At 44.4% G+C, this 23,198-nt stretch overlaps 1 protein-coding gene across 7 annotated transcripts in view; it reads left to right on the forward strand.

Annotated features, from left to right (window-relative positions):
• The first annotated feature begins 6 nt into the window (after positions 1-6).
• The window catches only part of GRAMD4 (GRAM domain containing 4), a 79,355-nt gene continuing 56,163 nt past the window's right edge, over positions 7-23,198 (forward strand). For 2 of the 7 annotated variants that reach the window (XM_040544726.1, XM_040544729.1), the window contains exon 1: positions 7-189. In XM_040544726.1, the coding sequence (XP_040400660.1) occupies positions 161-189 (29 nt within the window). In that variant the 5' untranslated portion in view covers positions 7-160. The other 5 variants (XM_040544728.1, XM_040544727.1, XM_040544731.1 and 2 more) reach the window with 5 other exon arrangements.

The raw sequence follows: 23,198 nt of genomic DNA on the forward strand, positions 1-23,198 counted from the left end.
GCGGGGAGCTGGGCACGGGAGGAGGAGGAGGAGGAGGAAGAGGAGGAGGAGGAGGAGGAGGACGGGCACCTGCTGCCGCCCGGGCAGGGCCGGGGGCTGAGCGGGCGCGCCCGGGGGGCGCCCAGCGGCTCTCGGGGCCTGGGCTCGGCGGGGAGCGTGGATGAGAGTTTGCTCCGATTTCCGAGCCGGGTGAGTGCCGCGCCGGGGCCGCCTCGGGTCGGAGCGGGGAGAAGCGGCTGGCTCGCGGCCGAGCGCTTCCCTCCCCGGGGGGCAGCGCCGGGCGCCGCCGCCGCCGCCGCCTCCATCGCCGCGTCCTGCCCGCAGCCTGCCCCGCGTCTTTTGTTCGCAGGAGAGGGGCCGGGGGGCCGGCGTCTGCCCCAAATGGGGCTGCCTTCGGCCGGCGGGGGAAGTGGAGGCCGCCCCCGAGGGCTGCCCCCGGCGGGGAGCACGCAGGAGGGCTGTAAACGCAGCCCCGGAGCCGAGGTCGCAGCCTTGGCTGCTGGCCGCCCCCCCGTGGCGGTGGGTTGGGGGGGGGGGGGGGGGGCGTGATGGTGGTTGGGGATCGGCTCGTGGTGGTTTGGGATGGGGGTGATGGCGTGGTGGTGACCCCATCGGGCCTCGCTCGGCCACCTTGCTGCCTTCTGGGTGGAAAGCGAGCCTTGCTTCCGTCGGGAGGAGTGGGGTGCCCGTCTGTCAGCAGGGCAGTAGCCACACGCTCGCCCGAAGTAGCCAGCGAGGTACCGTGCGGATGTGGGGCCGCGAGGCATGGGAGCAGCGCGGCAGGAAAGCAGCCTCCCAGGGAGCTTGGGGTAAGGCCGGATTATGGACCAGGCTGTCAGCCCTTCAGGAAGGCCGTACGGCTCTGTGCATCAAGCCTGGGCCTCCTGCCCACTTCCATAGGTCGTCCTGAGGCTTCGATGCACATATGGGGCAAGTTGGGGGAAATAACAGCCTTTTTTGCCCTGTTTCCGTGTCGTGCTTCGTTACCGCGGCTGCAGTTTTGGGTTGGGTAGCTGTGTTAAGCTTGTACGAACGTGGAATAAATGCTGGACTAGTTCTTGGGTTTTGCGTTTCCAGTAATGGTTTAGATAAGGTGGGGAGGGGAAATATTTAATAAGTAGGGATCCCAGGCATCTGTGCTCCACGTTATCTGACAGTATCGTGCCTTAATTTTTACTGTGCGACGAGTAGTTTTGTCCCTCAGAATTAGAGATGTGAGCTGCCTTAAACCTTTTTTTTTTTGTTAATGTCATATCTAGTCATTCCGAAGGGAGGGCTTGTTTAGTCCTTGTCTGTCATCTTCTGCAGCTGGTACTGGATCTTTAACCTCCTGGTTGTGAAATGGATAAAATAGGAAATTAACTCATCGTGTCGGGATATCAGATTGCACAAAAATCCCTGAAAGTCCAAGCGAGGTCCCACCGTTTTTCCTACGGTGGCCTCAAGCTCGCTCGGCTCATTTCTCCACCGTAACACAGGTGGTTTGGGGCTGCGATGCCAGACTGGAGCGAGGACGAGACACTCCGTGTGTCCAGCTCCGCCAGTGACCTCTCGGACGTGGTTCTGGTTGGCGGCAGGTAGGACCAACCTGGGTAGCGTTGGACCGATGGGTTCGTTTTTAATTTTAGCTCCTGAGCCCCGTTATTCCCAGCGGGTCAGGGGGTGCCAGCTGAAGGGGTTGGGGTGCTGCTGCGGGCTGGGTGTACCTGCGGCTCTCCTCGGTGCCGGGTGAAGGTGGCACCGAGGCTCTCGCCGCCGTCCTTGCCCGCGCCAGCCTGCCCGCCGTGGCAGCATCGCTGTGGCCTGGTGACGTAAATGCCTGTGGGGGAGGGAGGAATTAAGGGCAGCAGCTGGGAAAAGCCTCTCCTCGCTCCTCAGGGGAACCCGGTTTAGGAGAGGCTGGCGGAGGAGAAAGCCCTGCTGGGGAGGAACGTGCAGAGGGCTGGAGCAGCCCCGGCTAGGTGTGATTTCCCCGCCACGTTCAGCCTCTTGCCTGTGCAGGGGCAGCTGCTGGGCACTGCCCCTTCCCCTCCTCCCGGCGTGCGATGCTCGGAGCTTCTGGAAACCGACTGAAGTTCGTTATGAGTGCATGCAATATCGGATGTCAGACATTCGATATTGTTTGAGAATAGCAGGCTTGGGGGGGAAAATGGATTTTATTTTGGTAAGGAAGCTTCTGCAGCGTTTGAAAAGCAATTGGTGTTGCTGTTAGATTCAGGTATACCTCTGGAACAGGAAACATTGTGCGTAATGCTCCGTATATGTGCAGTGTCTTCAGCATCATTTGGCACTTCAGTACTCACTCTTCAATACAGGGACCTCAAAACTAAGAAGGAACATTAACTGTTTAACCTCCAAAGTAACGACAGACCTGCTGGAAAATTACCAGTGACCCCATCTCACATCATGTGATTATGGAAAAATCATCATTTAGTTTTGAATCAGTCACCACTATTCTGGAAGATATGAGACTGTGTTTTGTGTAACATACGGTTCCATTAAAAGATTTATGATGATTGTCTTTTTATTTAAGAAGTAACAGATCACATTTTGTGATGTTTTGTTTCTTATAGGTCTGGAAAATAAATGCTATTTAGCAATGTCTGAGTACCTTGCTGATTTTTTTTGTTTGTTTGTTTACAGGAGCTACTCAGTGGCTGGTCCAGGTCTCTTCCTCCCTCTCCTCGCCCCGGTATTTGTCAGGCTTATCAGTGTTACTCTGACTTTAGAGTTTCCAAAGCTCTGGCCATTACCAGAAGACCCCAGTACTATGTGCAGAAAATCTGCCATCCGGAATTCCAGGCCCTCTTGTCCAAACCTGACTGTGCCAGGCCCAGATAATGTATACAATTTTCTAGCTTTATTCTGCAACACTGGTTCCTTTTCTTCCCTACATGGTTTTATTTTTGTGGGTTAAATCCTGCCTGGACGGCAGGATCCATACTGCAGAAGCAGAGATGACTTCCTCTAATGCGTTGTTTTCATGACACGGAGTTTGACTGGAGGAAAAGCTTTTGACAGTATTGCTTCATCGGGGCCTTTCAAAAGAGATTCTCTCTCTGCCACCATCCAGGCCTTGCACGTTTGTGAGCTGATCTATGAAATAACCTGTGCATGGTAACACAGCCGTTAAACCTGGCTTTTGGAAGATGATGTCAGGGTTTATGCGTTTTGATCTCTAAAGTCTCTGAAAAATGCAAGTTTTCTCTTTTTATCTCATGGTCATTGTCAGGTGTACGGATGTGGGGGGACAAAGCAAAGATGTTGAGCCTTCTCCTGGGAGGTCAGAATTTATTAAAACAGTAAGGTTTCAGTGGTGATCTTACCTTAAAATGAAATAAGTTAGTGCTGCTTTTTGTTATGGCATAAGGAAATGAAGTAAGAAGTCTTTGAAGGCACTTCAGGCTTCATAAATATTAACAATCTCTGCAGTCTTCGCAGAGAGGAAGGACTAGGTTTTTTCTTTGTCTTAGTGGTACAGTTTCCCTTGCACAGTAGCTCTTCTTGCCTTGGCTAAAGGGTAGCGATCAAATGCAAATCAAAAGTACCTTATTTGTGGTTAGTAATAAGTACCTTATTTGTGGCTTTCTTGCTCTTTTCCCCCTCCTTCCTGTAACGCCCAAGCCTTTCTCCTATTGTATGCTCCGGTAGTAGTAGACTTAATTCCTGACTTATGAGACCAGATCCTCAGAGATGCTTAAAGGACTGAAGATGCAGTTCTTTGCTTCTGGGAGCAGTGGAAGGTAAAGACTCCTAACTTCTTCAGTTGCATTTGAAAAATTATTTCTGTTTGCATCTTGGGTCACCACGTGTCTTTAATTTTTACCCATGTTAATGAGGAAGAAACCCGCTGGCTCTGTTGGATAGTGGTATTTTTTAAACATGCTTTGAGAATGCTTACGGTTGTCTGGTTTACTTTTAGTTTGACAGCTGTGTCTTCATCTTAACGGGAACTGAAGTTCAGTTGAGAGGCAGCTTCTTACGAATCCTGAGTTAACGCAGCGAGTTCTTTGCGAGTGCCCGCTGAGAACGCGTCGCCTGTCCTAGATAAATATGCTATCAAGAGTGCATCAAACTTGGAGTAAAGCTTGTTCCAGGTGTCTCAGGGACTGATGCCAACCAGTCTTTATTTCCTTGTATGCTGTAAAAAAATAAGTAACTTTTAAAGTAGATTTTGAGTGTGCGTTTTTGCTCTTCTGTGGATGCGGGTCCTAGAGGTCACTGTAAGTCCCTGGTGATGCAGCTTTTCTGAGTGCTGCTGCCCTTCCGCAGGAGCTGACGTTTCCAGTTTGAAAAAACAACAACAGACGCTTCAGCCCTCTTTTCCTGATCCCATCAATGCAGACATTGGTACATCTTCTGACCTGTGATTAAGGGATTTATGACTCGGTTTGCGGGATGCATATGCCTAGGAATTGTCATCATTAGACACTGAGTCACATGGGTATGTGTTTCTCGGGTTGTGTGCATATGGACTTCTGTCTAAAAGTTAACACATTCCAGTCCTGAGTGAGTGCTTGCTTATGTTTGTGTGGGCACATCTTTGCTGGGTGCTGCTTTGGCTCTGCAGCAGCCACCCCACGCTGCATTTTAGCCCATCAGGGCTCACGTCTGCTAGTCGATACTTCCTCCGTTATTGAGTCTCCCTTCTGACATGCCCGAAGGTGAACATCTGTCTTACAAACTAAAGTAAACACGGATGTTTCCTTTTCTGCCACATCTGTTTTGTATACTTACATGGGTAGCTGTAGTCAGTGTTATATTTAAAATTTAGAAACAGGGATTTTATTTTTGGGTCAGTGCTTCAGGTGAGGAGTAAATCTGTTAGTGGGGTATCGACAGCCAAGTAACACTGCTCACAAATGGGAGGGAGAGAGGAGAATAAAAAAAGGAATAAAGCGTGAAATACCACTCTATCCATGGGATTCTCATCAAACTCTGTGGGAAGGGACACTCTTGTTTCTTGAGTATTCCCTCATGTATATCTATATGTAGTTGACTAAGCTGTTTTTTGAGGATCTTAAATCATAGAATCATAGAATTATGGTTTGTGTTGGAAGGGACCATATAGACCATCTCATTCCAGCCCCCTGCCATGGGCAGGGACACCTCCCACCAGACCAGGCTGCCCAAAGCCCCATCCAGCCTGGCCTTGAACACCTCCAGGGATGGGGCATCCACAGCTGCTCTGGGCAGCCTGTGCCAGGGCCTCACCACCCTCAGAGTAAAGAATTTCTTCCTTAAAGGACACGACAAAATTATGTGGAAAAAGTAGTCAGCAGTTCTCTATGTCCAAATGCAATGGTTAACAGATGCATTTTAGATTTCTAAAGTAGTCCCCTGAAAATAACGGCATAATATGAGAGGTCTATACTTATCTTAATTAAAGAGAACAAAGCCATGCACTCCATGGTGGCCCGACGTATACAATTAGTGCCTGAGTTCAATTAGTTTCCAACCGCTATAACCATCTTTTCAGAGCTCTCGATAGGACTGTCAGGGATTTTTATTAGTATCTTGCATTACTAATGCTTGGCATTTTTAATGTCTTGTAAAAGCCAGTTGTTCTTTCAATATTCATTTCAGGTATAAGGTTACTTATGTAGAGAACACTTGAAATTCACTGGTTTGGAAACCAACCAAGTCTCAGTGGCTGAAAATTAATATCCGAGTTTTCAGTGAAGGATCCACGAATGTCTTCAGATGCTTAAAGCAGCGTTTATTTCATAACTTGAAGTTTATCATTAGCTTAACTTTTGTAAAGAGGAGTCTTCACGTTAGAAATGCGAATGAGAATGGGAGCTTCTTAAAAATAGCATGAGCAAGTGTTTTAGCTCTGGAGCCATCTTCAGGAAAAAAAAAAAAAGTCTTCCCATTTCACACTGCTGATTTTACTACCTGAAATCCCACGCTTAGGAAATGGTTTGTGTGTTTTAGTTCCCCTTTCTCTGAATTTCGTCTGTGTTCTCAGGTGTGCGCAGTAACTGCATTTTAAAATAACCTCCTGCGCTCCTCAAGGTTAACAGCACTTTGTCATTGCTGGGGAAGTGTGGCAGTGCTATACAGAGGCATGTGGGTTTATAGCTGTCAGCAGTATTCAAGCAGTATCACAGCCATAGGGATGGGGAAACGCAAAGCCTCTGGAGAAGGAGTTCTTGAAATGTTCTTTGAAGGCCATGTGTAGCCCGTGATGCTGCTTTATGAGCCTGAAAAGGGTATCTTTATTCCTGTTTGCTTTTGGTAGAGCCAGCTAGTGGCTGTAGCTGTACAGCTTCGGGGTCCCTCCTAGTTGTGTGAGGACTGATGTGGGAGTCAAAACCCTATAATTTACTGTAACTTACTCCAGATCTGAGTCTAAGGAGCCTTACGGTCCTGTGCTTCAGGCGTAAGCTGCTTTTCCAGACGTTGCTGCAGAAGTAGGACCCATGGCAGGTTTTGTGCCAGGGACAAGGTGCTGCCAGGAGCTTGTGACTTTTTGCTTTCTGCATTGCCTGGAGAGGGTGGTGTGCCCAGCTCAAGCTCCGGAGGTCTGAGTAGCAGCAAAGAGACCGGTCTGTAAATACCTTTAAAATCCTGTTCTGGGGCGCTTGGACCTGGGCTCTGAACATTTTGGAAAAGATGCAGTTATTGCAACAAGATGCCGTGTTGCAGCGGGAAAAAAATAAAATGTTTAACACCAAAAGATGAAATGCTGTTTACCTTCAGTGTGATGGTCCTTGCACTTAAGTGGTCCTTGGTGAATACAGCTGTGACTACCTGATTTAAAACCAAGCTCCAAGGTGATTTGTAATCCAGGATCCTATCTTGGGGATATACTCACTGTTTTGGATTCAGGGCTTTCTTCATCTTTCTTCTTCCTCACCTTTTCCCTCCTGAGATGAGGAGTAACGCTTAGGGAGCTGTCTGCGTGTCCCATCCTTGAAGCTGCTGGCTGCTTCCCAGTGCTGCCCGGAGCCAAGGAGCGCGATTCCAGCCAGCAGCCATCCTGTTTGTTTGGGACAGAGGTGGCTGTGAAGCGCTGAACTTGAGAGCAGCAACACATCCTAAGCATCCCTGTGTTACTACAACTAGGACAACTTCAGACTGTGCTCATCAGATAATAATAATAACAAACAGCTCCCTAGAGGGCCAAGTCTTGCATCGTCTTGCAAAGATAATGTTATAGGATGGGGTAGGAATAAGTGGAGCACTAAACCACTCCAGTTTGATTAACTTCCTAATATTTTACACTTCTTTTATCCAAGATCTTCAAACACCTCTCAGAGGTTAATCTATAAAGGAACCTAAAAGATATTACAGAATATCCGAGATCGCCTTTTGTACAAAAATGAAGTGTAGCTTGCTTTTGTGTGAAATGCCGCATGGTCTCAACGCTCTGTGCAAAAACTGTGGTCGCGCAATGAAGAATGTCCTTCCTAGTAAGTTACAGAGCAACTGGCTAGACATGTTGATCCTTTCAGAGATCTGCCAGCTGCTACAGGATGCTGTACTCCCAAGTTTTGCTTGAGCTGTAGGAGTTTCCTGGAAACTTGCAGTAATTAAAACTAACGTCAGGAGCTTACAAAACACTGCAGAAGTAAAGGCTGCGGTCTCCTTCAGATCATCTGGAGCTAGCCCTGTTTTGTTTCAGAGAAACGTGAGTATAAAGCTTTTAAAAGGGTCTGTGCCTACTATGTAGGTTTTTTACTTTCCCTTCCAAGAAGAGTTCCTTATGGGTGTGAAGAAATTATACTCATTCAACAGCTCTTATTTTTACTTTTGGTTACGTGAAATAACAAGGCCAAGTAGGATAGTTCTGATTTCCCCAGAAAACTCTGTATTAGAAATCGTTTTTACAACAAAACTGATTTTTTTTTCTAAAGCTACTTCTGCTTCTTCCCTGTTCTATCTAGTAGCAATCTTTCTCCGGTTTTTGAGGGATCTGCTAACAATGATTGCATTTAATGCTGGATTGCTTATCCCCCTACAAAAATACTTAGGAAAAAAAAAGTCACAAATACCATTTCATGGAATATTTTATAGGAAGAACACAGAACTTGCATTGCTAGCAGTTTGAATTTGACCAGTGAAGCTCTCTGGCACTTGGCAGTCCTCTCGTAAAGCGGATCAGAGACAGCATATGCTTTTTGAGGGAGAAACAGTGCCCAGTATTTTCAGATTGGTTTTCCTGGTGGTGTGCAAGCCTGAATGTGCAGTATCTGCTTTGGTTTTCACTTAGATAAAAACAATTGGAGAAGATGAAATCTATTTATAAGTACCTCCCTATTTTTTGTTAATACTTTGTAATTGCATAAATATTTTTTTCTTTATAGATAAGCTTTAAGTATTAAGCTATTATCTGTGACTCATTGCTGTAGAATCTGCTGTTGGTGACATTTTATTGTCTTTGTTAAATCATGGAAAATCTTTCCATGCAGTTTATGTTTCTTTTTGTCTGAAGCAAACTACATCTGTTTATCTTACCCGCTGGTGGCTTTGTTCTCAGCTGGCTAGAAGTTCATACTATCTGAGAGCTACAGCAGACCTCACGCATGGCACAAAAATTTCATGTGTGTACTTAGCTGAACAATTGTGTTAGATGACTTTTTGGAAACACTACGTGGACTTGGGCAAAAAAAGAGTGTCTGTTTGCTTTATAGGTGGTGATTTGCTATTTTCACTTTCTCCTCCCTTTTCAAAAGCTTCAGCTAAACAAAGTGTTGGTAGTTAGACTGATGTTTTATAGGGCTTTTTATTCTTTCTTTTTTTTTTTTTTTTTTAAGTCCGTGATATAATGAATCGTATAAATGTCAAAATTGTTATGAAGTTAATACTGCATTATTATAAATGTCAGAAGAAAAGCAGGTAAAGACAGATATACTGGGAATCCAAGAAGGGGCTGGACCCTGAAGATGACTGGCTAACCACAGCTTGCTTGTTATCTGAAACAGGAGATGAGGAACCGTATTTAGGAAGTATATGCATTGCTGGTGTTTCTGAACCGTGGAGGAAATACCAGACGCCAACGCTTGAAGAAGATTATCTGCTACTGCCTTACGTATTTTCTTACTTACGGATTGATCATCATTTGTAAAAACTTCCTTTTCTTTTTACATGAAAATTAACCAGCAGATTCAACTCTTAAACTAAAAGGATTTTTGCCAAATACAGTGATAACCAGGAATGTGAGCATTGTAACTGGGGCACAGGGAACAGCAAAGCACTCTCCCTGGCAAGGTGACGTGGAAAGCTCATCTTGTAGCCAGTCAGCTAAAGAAAAACCCTGTGTTTAAGGGGATTCAATGCCATGTGGTTCAGTAGTACTATCATTCCAGAAGGAAGACAGCTTCTTGTGTGCCCCCATGGGATCTTGCATGCATCCTTGTGTAGGGATGCCAGTATGGACTGACCTCTTCTGTAGCCTTGTCAAAGTATATGCCCAATCTTTTCTCCAAAGGCTTGGTTTTTTATTTTACTTTATTTTATTTTTTTATATGTATACTCATGTGAGCTTTTAGTCAAAGGTCTTAGGACTGATTATAACACAAATTGGGCCCAGCTTTCACATGTTATTGTTTGGCTTGATTCTCAGGTACCCAGAAGTCTTTCCACCCTGAAGGTACTTTTCAAGACCAAACTTTCTTACATGTCTTCTGGGTGGTGTGGCCACCTCTTCTGAAGGACAATTTGTAGCAGGGCATGTTTTTGATTCTACTCATTGTAATGCAGTGCTTGGAGGCCTGATGCCTCTGCTTTGCTGTGGGCCTTCAGAGTTGAGTGCAACAGTAAAAACCCAGAACAGTCCTTGATTAAAACTGCTGTTTAGCTTTTGAAGACTTTATACTATCCAATGAACTGGAAGGTTTGGCAGGTATAAGATATGAACTGTCCCTTTGCTATGTATTTATAGTTTTTTTTAGTCCTGATGGCTGTTAGTCCCTGTTTCTTGTCACCTCATCTCCTGTGACTTCGGCCTTGCTGAGGACGGGCTCTCATTTACAGCTGTCCAAGTCCCTGTTCAAGTTTAGTCAGCCTGTCTAGATCTTGCAGGTGGACGAAAACCCCAGATACCTATAATGAAGAAATCAAAAGGTATCATCTTTCTCCCTTATCCTCCTTCCCCTATTCCCCTTTCAGCAAATTTGGTGCTCCATTGTTTGCTTTTGGGCAAAGACGTGGGCCTACTGGAATTTCTAATATATTCAAGAATTATATATATATATTTTTCACATCCATGGCAATTATATATCCAAATCAGAGGTTAGTGAGAGTTCACTAGTAGTTTGATCATGTCCTGCAGTCTTCAGCGTAATTAATGTAAAAAATCTTGAGCTTCATTTCCATGACTTTGGGAGACTGCATCTGTTAAAACATTTATATAGTGTCAACAAAAGCATTGCTGCCCCCAGATCAGAATTTGAGTGTGATCAATAATTAAATTTTTAAAATTTCTCTGGAATAGTGAAATCCATGGTTTAATTTTTAAATTTCCCAGGTTTAAATATGTGACTGTTAATGAAATAACTGGGACTAAGACAGAGCTGGAAGAAGTCTTTGTTAGGACTTTTGACCTGAAAAACAAAGCATTTTTTAGAAGAAGAAATTATTAGAAGAATTCTTTGTCTTTCTGATAAAGAAAGATGGCATTTCTACAAAAACCTCTCTTATGAGGCTTTGAAATGTGCGCAACTAAAATGATTTTACTGTGGCTTGAGTGTGCAGGGAACAACTCTTCTTGCCTCTTCCTTTACCAGCACTCAGCCATGACTGTTCAGAAAGATAAATCGTCTGTATATGGCTTTTTTCTTCAACAACTTGGGCCTTTTTTACCTTTATCATTACTGACTGAATTGTCATCATGGCATAAACACACCTGTCAGCTCAAGCAGTGTAATTCTGGCCCTCGTCCCAGTCTTAGAGGCAGACGTATAAATGCCATCCTTTATCTGCCTTTTAAATTGCTTGCGTCTGATTGAAATGATGACTGAATTAATCCTATTCATATTCCTTCTACCTTGGTTTCTTTACTTCATTACTAAACTATCCATTGTGCTTTTTTTTTGTGTCAATTTAGTTCTATTTCAAGTCTGAAGCCTTAGTGATGTGCCAGGTTACTGCTTACTGTCATTCGATTTGTATCGTTTTAGTAACCTGATTGGGTTCCTGGTGTGTTTGTGACAAGGAAATATTTTGTTTTGAAACAGAGCATGCAGGTAGTGTGGTAGGCAGGCCTGCGTGTACAGGCTTGGTTAATAAACTCTCTAAAGAGCTGATCCATTAAGTGCTAACGGCATTGGCTTCATGGGTTACTTCATGTCTCGGATCAAAAAACCAGACTGGCAGAGCTTGTTTCTGCCTCTTCCTTATGTCCAGTACATTTTGCGTTGAGATGCAGTTGAAATACAGCTAATATGGCTGTATCGAGAGAGGAACCGACTTCTCTTGGGAGAAATGCCACTTAGCACAACATTACCCTTCAGTGATGCTGCCAACAGTATGTTCCCCCTCGGTAGAGGAATAGAGCTCGATATGTTGATGTGCCCTGGTTTATTTAAAGACCTGCTCCAAGATATCTTGTTCTAGTTGTTTCAGCAACTTCAAAAATGTAGTTGTTAACTCTGTATATTTTTTATTTTGCCATTGGAAACATCTGCTGATACAAGGCAGTAGGATATAACAAGTGCCATTAAAATGTTAATTTCCTACCAATGCAGCCAAATTAATGAGAACTGGGCTAGTTTATGGTAATAGCTTCAGCTGGCCAGTTAGTTGTCGGGAGGAGGCTTTGTACCTTTCTTACAGATTTATGTAATGCATCGTTTCTGTGTTTTGTTGAAATTGTGCAATTTTTTGTTTAGTTTTCCTCAACTCTGTGCATGCTTTAAGGAGGCCTGAAAATTTAAAAGGTGTCTATTCAGACTTGTTTCTTATATGGTTGCCTGAAGAATAATTGTTGTAAGCTCTTTGAAAGCCAGGTAGAAAAGCTGAAGGCTGTTAAATTAAATACTAGAAACCGCTGTGGTTTTAAATTTTTGATCTCAAAGTTGTATATGAAATTGCATGAACTGAAAGTCTAGTCACAGAACTATTGTTCTTGCAAGATTTTTGAGAGGTTCTTCAGTCTTTGCTGGAAACTGACCTGGACCTGACTGAGTGATGAGAGCATGGGAAACAATCACAGGTTGCAGAGCACCGTTTTGAGGTGGTTTCGGGATTCTGGCAATGCCTCAGGCCTGACTGTGAAAATTTATTATTGTCCCAGAGTCTGCAATACCTGGAGTGGAGTCTGAGTGTCACTGTAGAGTGACATGAAAGAAAAGAAGCAGTTGGAAGAAATGGTTTTGCTGCTGAGTAACCCCCTAAAGAAGGTGACCTAGGAGGCCATAGGTCTTAATTCTTTCATTGGCTTGTGATAGCTAATAATTCATCGTATTTTTGATGGCTTGGCACAATCTTACAGTTGACTCCTTGTAGAATACAGTTGTTTGTATTTTCATCTTTCCCCTCCTCTTCTGCATTGGTCACCTGCCTGTTGAAGGTGGACAACTGAACTGTTCTGTGTGTGTTTGTAGATGAGTGGGTGGTGATTGCTAACGGATATTCATTTGTGTCACTGAGTGTTTTGAGTGACAAGGTATTTTAGTTTTTGTTTGCAAAATGCCAAATTGATGGATTCGGTTTTGTGAACTAATAAAATTTGGGAAAAAAGACAAGAATGTGTGGGAAACTTCACTGGAGCCATTTATTTATTTAATTTTCTCCTCTCCTCTGTATTTCCTTACAAGTATTTGTCTTGCACGCTCTGTCATTCTTTGTGAGGTTATTGCACTTCCCAGCACAGGCCCGCGTTGTCATTATATATCTAAAATTGCTAATGGGGCAGGGAATAATCTCTGTGGGGCCTAATGTTTACATTTCTCTGCCAGCTGGTTATTTAACCAGTCACAACTGTCAGCATGTGTGCATTTCTGGTGTCTGTCTTCTGCTTAGAGCAGTTAGTGGTATCACCAAAATTGGCTTTTTCCTTTTTTTTTTTTTTTTTTTTTTTTTTTTAACAGCAGTTGATACCATGTGCAAAGGGTTTTGGGAAGGAAGGTGAAGGAAATGCTGACAAAGCACAGGATACATGTATGGGAGAATCAGATTCAATGGCAAAGATACCCACTGAATTTTGCTGTCCAAAGAATGTTAAAATAAACATGTGAACTGAAAGGTGTGCAGTTATGGTAGAATACCCGGGCAGTTTCCTGAGGGAGTTAATGTATAGGATAACGGACAATTATTCCTTATGGCTCCTCTACTTTCTCATAGGGTTGGATGCTCTGTTACTTGGTGTGCCTAAACATGTTTGTAACAACCTAAAGCAAAAGCAGTTTTTCCTTTTTTTTAAATCTAGGAATGGTAATCTGAGTGTGGGGACAAGAACAAATATTCTGCATACTGAAGGAATGATTTGGTTTTAAATTTGAGGGAACAGAGGCTTGCCCCTGTAACAGAGATTAGCTTGAACAGCAGAGTTTTCCAAACTTAAGCCTTCAATTTCACTGTTTTTAGAGAACTGTGTTAAGTAGCCAAAGTATTTAAACAATTAATTGCAGTCCAGAAATCAAAACTATCTTTTGGGTACTGTGATTCAGTTCTGTTTATAGCCAACGTGCCAACAGTGCAAATGGATTTACTTGGAGAATTATGCCATGAAGAAATGGAAAAGAGGTCCATGACACCTAGAGGACAAGTATGGTGCTTTCCTGTGTAACAACTTTCTCTGTTATTTCCAAACTCTGTCACGTGGAGTAAGTATTCCTCTAATCTCTTCCCAAACTGTGTGATAAGGAAGGAGGTTCTTTTCCAGAGTGGGTAAGTTCTGCCCAGAGGAGCTGCTGTGTACTTTTCCATCAGTTTGGTGGGAGCTTGATCTTGAATGTTGTACTTTGTGATAAGATTTGAAGAAATAGTTTACATTGCTCTTCTGAGCTTCTGGATAGTACAGACTGCCAAAAATAAAGTTAATGTCTGAAGGCAGATTTACTGTATGAAACTTGCTGTTTCTCTGTTATTCCTTCAGTTAGTTTACTTGGATAAATCCCTCTTAGATGTGTTGTGCGGCATAGCATTTTCACATGGTGCCCTTTCACATATTATCTGTGCAGCTTTTTCCACAGTGCTTCGTGTCCCTTCATTTAGAAGTTGACATAATGAGGAATTACAATGCTATGTACTTACCTAATCTATGCAGTGATTTATTTTTTCCAGCCCCTTCCCTTCTATGCCTGTAGCATCAAATGCAGAGGCATTTTCAGGTTTCTGTTGGGAGGAGAAGGAAGGAAGAAGGAACAGAATGAGATGCAGCACTGTTTCTTACATAGAAATATGTGGGATTTGAGGATTATACACATTCTTTATAAGCTCAAGGCCAGTATATGGGAGGGAAAATTAAGATTTTTAATTGTACTGTGGTCGTAGTTGACATGTGCTAGCTTGTGTGTAATTCATTTCTTATGTACCAGAAATGTTGAACATTGTTACTTATGAGAGGAAATTCATCATTGATTTCTGTAGTCAGCACATCTCAAACACTTGTTAATTTTTGATGTTTTATTTTTGTATTATAGATATTTCAGAGGCTTAATGAATTTTTCAGATTGCAGTAGAATAGCTCAAGTTTGCAGAAGCTATGCAGTGCTATACTCGGAATCACCACATCCTTGAAGCCTTTCTGTGAAAATTCTTACCTAGATGGATTCATGATAACTGGTTACTCACAAAACTGTTGATGTTGGTTTCTGCTGAATTCACTCTAAATTGAGCAAAGCCCCTCAAAATAGACTGTCTTGCTTTACTCTGTATGGAGGCCCTTAGCCTTGTCAGTGAGGTGCCCATAATAACTGAATGATTTGGGGATATGAACTTTGGTTGATTTGTGAACAAAAAGGTAGGGGAGTTAATTTTATCATTGTCTATCTAGCATAGCAATTACATATATGTAGTGTTTTGTATGATAGCTCAGTAACTCATTCTGTGTGGTTTTGACCTGAGAGGAAATGTAATGCCTAGGTAGCTTGGCACTGTGGTGCCTGTGAAGTGCTGCCCAAATGTGCAAGGTGTCGTAAGGGCTAGGACAGGCTTCTGTTTCAGCAGTGAGTTGCATGCTCTCAGCTGTGCTGAGCTGAAGAGCATTGCATTAGCCAGACTTCAGCCATTTGCAGTGAGCTGTGTCCTGCTTCAAATGTATAGCTCTTAGCTCTCTTTTTTTTTTTATGAATAGCAAGGCACAATATTTATTGGAAAACAACTGTGTAGTCATTCTTGCAAGCTGCACTTCAGGTTTTATGCTTTTGGTCTGTTTCTGAAGATTACTGGGTGAGCTATGAGCAGTCACCCAGAGCAGGTGAAGCTCTTGCCTGCTGCTGAGAGACTGCTCCAAGAGGTCCAAAACCGTTCTGCACAGATCTTGGCAGGCTGTTGTCAAAATGCCTTTCTCTAAGCCTGGATTATGGTTCATTTTTCATGGTGTGTTTTGTTACAGTACTCCTCTAATTCATCTGTATTTATCATTAAAAGATGATGACTGCGTGGTTCAAATCCTGGAAGCGTGCAGTCAGCGTTGAACAGGTATAACTTCATTAGTCTCGGTAACTTGTACTTTGTTTACTCGAAGTGATAGAATGAAAATTCTTCCTCAGGACTAACAGGACTTTCACTTTTTAAACAGTGTATTGATCACATTTCATAATAAACTTATTAGCCTGAATAAGATGTTCCATGCCAGTATGTGTACTTCCAACTTCAAATGTTTATTTTAAAGCAGAGTATAAAAGGCCAACTTTATTCTGAGTGTTATGTCAAGCTAGTCTTCATGTATTTCCTTTAGAAGAGTGGAAAAGGAGATGCACGCTGTGACAACCTAACTTTAGCCCGTGTTAGTTGTCCCCACAGCCCCCTGGTCCCTTTGCTTTTATGGGCAGAACTTGTACCCTGGCTTTGTACTTGGCTGGAGCTGGGCCAGACCCGGGCTGTCTGGGCCTTGTCATCCAGGAGGCTCTTGCTGAGCTGGTGATGTTCTCATCTTCCCATCCTGACCAGCAAGCAAAAAGCAGTCAGAGAGGGGAAGCGAAAAATGCATTTTGCCCATGTTAAGCTGTGACAGGCTTCCCCTCCGCCCTTCAGAGGGACTGAAGAGAGGGGCCGAAGCTCTGGCCTGGGCCCGATTTCTGAAACGTGCCTTATAGCAGCCTCATAAACACTGTCTTCAGGGTGAGGTTTCACAGCTGTTTAACCTGATTTAGGTGCTGTACCAGGATACTTTCTCCCTCAGTTCGTGACCAGAAACCTTTCTGTGAGGGAGGCACGCCAGCTCTAATGCCGTGTACAACTGCGAGTGAGCCTGAATGGCTGTCTGCTCTGATTAAACTGACCCTGCCAGAAAACAAGCACAGATTAGTTGGATCAGCAGTGAATTGATAAACCGCATGAGTGGTTAAGTGACAGAAAGGCCGTGGCAGGAGCGAAGAGGGTTGCTCCCTTCAGTGCCAGCCTGCGATCGAGCTGGCTTCAGGCTCCAGCATGCCTGACCAGGAGGCAGTGAGGGGAGAGCGGGTGGGAGCTGGTGACCAGGCTGGAAGTGTTTCACCGGGAGGAGAAGCTTTTACTGCTGTCGCTACATGCTGCCTATTTGGCCCATTATTTGCCGTGTTTGGGCAGAGGAGCTGAAAACACAAATGCTGAGAGGCTGCCTGCTGTCTTGTGGTTTGAATCTGTGGGCTTCTCCTGTCACTTGAGCTTGTCTCTGCAAGCAAAGTGGTTTTCTTGCGGGTTATTTTTGGTGGTGCTCTTCAGATGGAATAGTAAATGTTTCACTTTTTCACACGGGTGCCTTGAGGAAAAAATGAGCTTTATCTTCCTGGTTTGGGAGTTAGAATTTCCACTTTTTCAATTTACAGAGGAATCGATTTAACATACCTTATTAGTACTATGTCTCATGATGAAAGAGCAGCACAGGTGTGTAGGGTGTCAATGTAATGAGGAAGGGATGTGATTTTGGCGGTGCATTTTTTCCAGCTGGGATATTAAGCGAGGGATTAAGTACGAAGTACACCTCCCACAGCTACTCAATTGCAATTGTCCCTGCTCAGGGTTTCTTCACATGGGTGTGTAACCTGTATAGGTATGTGTGTATGGTTTTGTTGTGTTTTCTTCCTTTGATGTCCCCTCTGCGCCTCCCACGACTTTCTAGTGGGGATCAAGTCCAGGCCCACAAATTTCAGGTGGCCTGGGGACTGTCCCTAGCAGTGGGAATAGCAGCTCCACCTTCCATGGAGGGGCACTAGAGCTGCCTCCTTTGGTTTGTTTCAAGGCTTCTCCCCAGGTTACTGAAGGATTAAGACCGATGCGTTGCACATGTCTGAACCTTTGCAGTGTTTGCACAGGTGATTTTGGGACCCTTCAGCTTAACATGTTTGCCGGATACGTCTGAAGAACTCTGTGGCGGGGGCAGGACCAGAAGCGAGTCCTACAGCCGCATTCTGCCACCTTTATTGTGAGGCCATGTTCTGTGACACCCCTCTTCCCCCCAGCCCTTCTGCCTGCAACAGCCAGGGCGAAAATCTTGAAGACAAATCACTTTTATTGTACGGCGCTGGTCCATCGCCTAGGCAGCTTCATGTCGGGTGCTGAATGACACGGTAGTCTCTTTTGGAAAAAATAGATTTCAGCATAATGCATATTCATGAAGCTGAATTATGGTTGCTGTGACAACCTCACCACTGGCAATCAAGATCAGTGTTTTAAACTTCTGTCTCCAGTGTCTGGGTTTCTACCGTAGTGGATGTTACACATATTATTTTTTTTATCCTCCCTTAGTGGACAATTTAAATTGTTTTAGAGTTGTTAATTAATAGCTGCATGTAACTAAGCTTGTAACACGTCCAAGCACAGCTTCCTGCTCGATTCCAACTGGTGTTAATCGAGTGTTGTGGAAGTGGGGCGCTTTGTGGTTGGATTTTCTTTGTTCGTTTTTCGTTATACTTGCAGGAAAAACAAAGCTGAAATAGTAAGCATAATATTTCTCCACCCCTTAGGTAGCCTGACTGATAACATAATCTCTCATGCCGAAAAATGCAACAAGATCCATCCCTATACGAGTTCGGAGTTTTAAGGACTCCTGACGCTGAAAGGATTAGGTGCTTTTTGTAGGTGTTACTCAGAAGCAGTAAATAGTTCGCTCTGTGTGCTCAGTCCACCATGTCATAACCCTGGGGCCAGAGTAACATAGTTTGAGGAAGACTTTAGCAGACTGTGACACGAAGGCAGTGACTAATTTCAGGATGAGCTTGCGGTGGGTTGAGCGTGGGGAGGGCTTAGCTCCAAAGGTCGGGTCCTGCCTGCTTGTTGATGTCAGAAATCGAGGGCACTTGTGCAACCTTTCTGACTTTTGGAAGGTGTTTGTAAGCTGCTCTTGGCTGGTCTGACTGCATGTTTGGCCCAAAGAATTGCAGTTTCTTTGTTTCCAACAGGTATGAAGCACATGGCCTTCTTCCTAACCACTGATGGCAGGCAAGAGGCGTTCTTTTTGGAAACCAACTGTGCCCTTAAAGCTTTTCTTTCTAAGGCTCTCAATTGGTTTGTGGGTGGGGGTGTTGGAGGAGGGGAACCGGACTGCCCAGCCATGGCAGCGCTTGGGTTTTGAGGAAATGATGACAACACTCTGTACAGAGGACTCAACGTATTGCACATCTCCGCGTGAGGTAGGGCTGAGCTGAGATGGTGTGCTTTGTGGACACAGCACGATTTGGGACAGGGCTGTGTTGGGAGAAGGTTGCGTCCCTTCTTCCCTGCACTTCAGCATCTTCTTGAATCGAGCTTAATGCAATTTTCTTGAAAGATACCAACTTTATCTGCACAAAACCACTTCCTGTTGTTCAAGAGAAGAAGTGGTGAATAAGGTTTGGTTTTCTGAATAGATCTGAGCCTTCTGGAGGGCAAAGTGGGAAAACTGTGCACAGGGGAAAGAGAAACTGAACAGACAAGGATCTCTCCGTGCAGTCAGTTGATCTTTCTCTGGTTAAAGTTTTTGAAATATTAATAAGTACAAAATGTTCAGACAATGGCTTGAGATGAGATTCTGTCCATTAAAAAGAAAAAGGGGAAAGTAATGTTGAGAGGGAACCTTTTGCACAAAACACTGTACAGAGCTGGTCCGTGAACCTGTTGTAGGCTTTGGTATTTTACCAAGGGTTCCAGTTTTGGTTAGGCGTGTCCTGAAGAAAACACAACGAGCTCTGTTTGCAGTACTTTAAGTATCAGCTGGTATGTTCATACCATCCACGTATCTCTCTGTGTTCCTGCTTTCTTGTCAAGATAATACACCGGAGCACTTCGGTGAAGGAGTAATGAATACCTAATGTAAGCCTGATACTTTCCACTCCCTCCGTTTGCATGTCCCTCCCTCATGATAAGACTAAAACATCCTGGTGTTGACACTTGCCTGTGTTTGTTCACACGCACGCAGTCGTGCTCTTACTGAGTACCAGCACTCTTACCTTTCACTTCTGTAGAAAAACATTTTGAGATTGAAAGGAGGATGTGAAGGAAAATGAGGTGTGAAGATGAGAAACCAGCGGTATGTTAGATTTATTTCGATTCTGTCTGCAGCTTTCTGAAATGCTGTTTTACTAGCAAAAGGAGCACAGGTGCTTCAGTGGTTGCTTCGCTGTGTCAGTTTGCTATGGCCTTTGGACTTTAATACAAAGTTCATCCATAATGTTCTAGCGTTTTGTGTGTGTGTTTTTTTTTTTTCTCCCAGGCTCCCAATGAATGCTTGCTGAGGAGATGCTGTTTGACTTTGTGTAGTGGCTCTGCATTTTGTTAACAGATGAGGAAAATGAATCTCAGGGCTGCGAAGCAGAGCCCTTCCTCTGATAAAGTGCACGTTCAACTTTAGTTGTTGAATCTCTGCAAGGTCTGCGAGACCTCATACCCTGATTCAGCATGTTCGTGTGTCACAGACTGGATGTGAAGAGAAAACTGAAACCTCTAAGCAAGTTGTAGGATGCTCTTGTTGGGGGATGAGCCTTCCACAATCACGCAAGAGCAGGTCGTGTTTGTCTCTTCTGCAGGGCAGCAAGTGATGCCGGTGTTAACTGGGACCTGCCAAAAATCTGGCAGTTTGTGCGGGGAGCGGTGCTATGAAGGGGTGAGGGCATTTCCATAGTAGCAAGCCCTGTAACTGATACCCCGTGGATTGCGCTGGGCGGGCGGGCGCTGGGCATTCCCCAGCAGCTGGTTATCTCCTTTCTGAAGCCTCTCTGCAATCACAGGCAGGGAAGCTGCTCCAGATCTCCTTGCAATTTTTATGTGGAAGTTTGGGGAAACCTGAATTTCTCTCCTTATCAGAAGTTGGAATGTGTGTATATGTTGTTTCTGGGGTTGGGATCTTGACATGTTAGTTCAAATGAATATCTGATGGTTATTTTGGGGTTAATTGAGGTCCCCAAAATTTTTCTTCTCTGGCCCTCCGTAAAAGGGGTTAAAAGCTGTAAAAGCAGCTGGGTATTAATGTCAATTAAATAAACCTTTAGAGATATTTTACTGTTCTAGTATTTGTTTGTTTTTCAAATGGGGAAAATGCAGATCTTTTTCACTTATCACGCCCTCCCTATGTCCGTAAGCCGTAGCCTAGTTTGTTACTAGATGATTTCGGACTTCAGGATAATTTTAACAGGCTGGTATTTAATTTTGCTGATTTGACCTCTGCCACTGCAACGAGAGAAATAAAAGCCACCTTCTTAAAAAAAGCCGGGTGCCTGAATAGCCTTGCTTGCAAGCACGTTAATGTAAGATATCCTGACGATATTATGGCAGGGGGTCTGGTAGTATTAATAGATCTGGCTGAGGTGCAACAAAGTTGGACCTAAATCAGTCTTGCAGAGTCAGCGTCTGCCTTGTTGCACTGTGTGCTCTGCGTGACAGAGCTGGACGTGGAAAAGATCGCTCATTGCTTGCGTTAATAGTACAGCATTCGTGTGCAGAAATGATCTTGACCGGGGAGAAGGGATTTCCTTTTATTTTCCTCAAATCAATAATTTACGAGGGTGATAACAGTCTTATTCGTCATTTTTTTGTAGCATGCTAGTGAGAGCAACTGTTGTCACGTTTATGACTGTTAGGAGGTGAGTGTGTGTTCCCAGTGCACGGAGTTAAAATGGTTGTGTTTCTTTCTGTTGGTGGTTAGCTTGAAAGAAGAAGGAGATGTGGGCCTTCATTCTTTCTCGTAGCTCTGCAGGTACAAAGCTGCATGCCACGTTTGGTGTTGCTAGTAGGGGATCTGTCTGAAACAGCCCAAAACCTAGAGCTGAACTAGCTGAGGCTGGGATGTAGTTGGGTAGTGGGGAGAGGGGAAGGGGCTCAATAGCTGTGGTGGTGGAGCAGGTGTTTTGGTATTTAGTTACTGTGTTTTACAAGAAGCCTAATTACAGGTCAGAATCCGGTCTTATGTCTTACTAAAGACTCATTTGCTTCCTCGAGGTTAGCTAGGTTTCATCCAAGTCACTTGGAATACAAAATCTCTGAGAAGCCTTTTTTCTAGTGAACATGAAAGTGTTGAAATGTTGCTGTATTTATCGATCTTTGTCTAAAAAAAAAAAAAAAAGTTGCTTGTTAGAAGAATAGGATGCTGGCATAAAAAGCCTGTCTTAGAGTGCGTGCTTGGGTTGAGGCCAAGTAATGAGCTTCCATAGGAGCTTGTTGGCAAGCTTAGGTTTTTGCTCGGGATCATCCAATGTAGGTAAGTAATCTGTAAGCCTGGTACACTCGGACAAGTTTCAGACAAAATGTTAATGTTTTAAATTATAACTGAGCAGGTATTTCTATATAACAGCTTCTTGTACTTAAAATACTTTGAAAAATGCCTAGGAACATGATTCTTTACTATTTCTTCTTTTAATGGTCAGCCTGCAGAAAAATATATTAGGAAATACTGACACTGATGGACCAGGGAGGTGATCGTCCCCCTGTGCTTGGTCTGGTGAGGCCGCACCTCAAGCACTGTGTTCAGTTTTGGGCCCCTCACTACAAGAAGGACATCGAGGCCCTGGAGCATGTCCAGAGCAGGGCTACAAAGCTGGTGAAGGGCCTGGAGCACAAGTCCTGTGAGGAGCGGCTGAGGGCACTGGGGTTGTGTCAGGAGAAGAGGAGGCTCAGGGCAGACCTTATTGCTCTCTGCAACTACCTGAAAGGAAGCTGTGGGGGGCTGGGGGTCGGCCTCTTCTCACAGGTAACCAGTGACAGGACTAGAGGGAGTGGCCTCAAGTTGTGCCAGGGGAGGTTCAGGCTGGAAATGAGGAGACATTTCTTCTCAGAAAGAGCAGTCAGGCACTGGGACGGGTTGCCCAGGGAGGTGGTGGAGTCACCGTCCCTGGGGGTGTTCAAGGAGAGGTTGGACGTGGTGCTTAGGGACAGGGTTTGGTGGGTGACACTGGTGGTAGGGGGTGGTTGGACCAGGTGATCTTGGAGGGCTTTTCCAACCTTAGTGATTCTGTGATCACTGCCCCATCCGTGTGATTTCTGCCTGTAGCCGTGTTGTTTGAAAGCGATGGCAGGGATGGGGAGCAGAGGGGCTTGGTTTAGAACTGCTTTGGTGTGGGTCTGACCTGCGTCCTAGGTAACGCTGGCTGATCGCAGATGGAGATCTCTGAGGCGGGAGGGAGCGTGGTATGTCTGTGCCAGTGCTTATCAGAGGTTTAAACTGCCCTGATAGCATTTGTTCTCGAGTCGCTATTAATAGCAGGGCCTACAGATAGCTCTGGATGTGATAGCTGACAACTTTCCTCATCATATAGGCAACGAATGAGCAGAAGTGTTTCTATTTTAAACTTAGCTTTGACAAGTAATAGAACTTCAAAGAAAAGCGGTTCGTAGAAAATAACCTTGGGGAGAGTTACCACAAGAGGCTGAAGAGGAAGAATAAACATACGGCTGCAACCTTAAGGATCTCCGATAAAGGACGAGGCTGGTTTTTCTTAGCCAGCTGTGCTCTGGGGGATTTGTATTAGTTTCAAAATTCTGTGTTTAAGCTAAGGGTGCTAATAAACCTTGGCAGAGGTGCAAACTAAGGCAGGTTGTGAAGGGAACGATCTGGTTTGAACTTGGTGCGAATAGTTGCTGCAGAAGTGTTGGAGGACCTGCAGGAAAAGAAGAAAAGCTCTGCTGAAACGAGGTTTGTG

This window comes from Cygnus olor, chromosome 1 (assembly GCF_009769625.2).
Source record: "Cygnus olor isolate bCygOlo1 chromosome 1, bCygOlo1.pri.v2, whole genome shotgun sequence".
Taxonomy (NCBI): Eukaryota; Metazoa; Chordata; class Aves; order Anseriformes; family Anatidae; genus Cygnus; species Cygnus olor.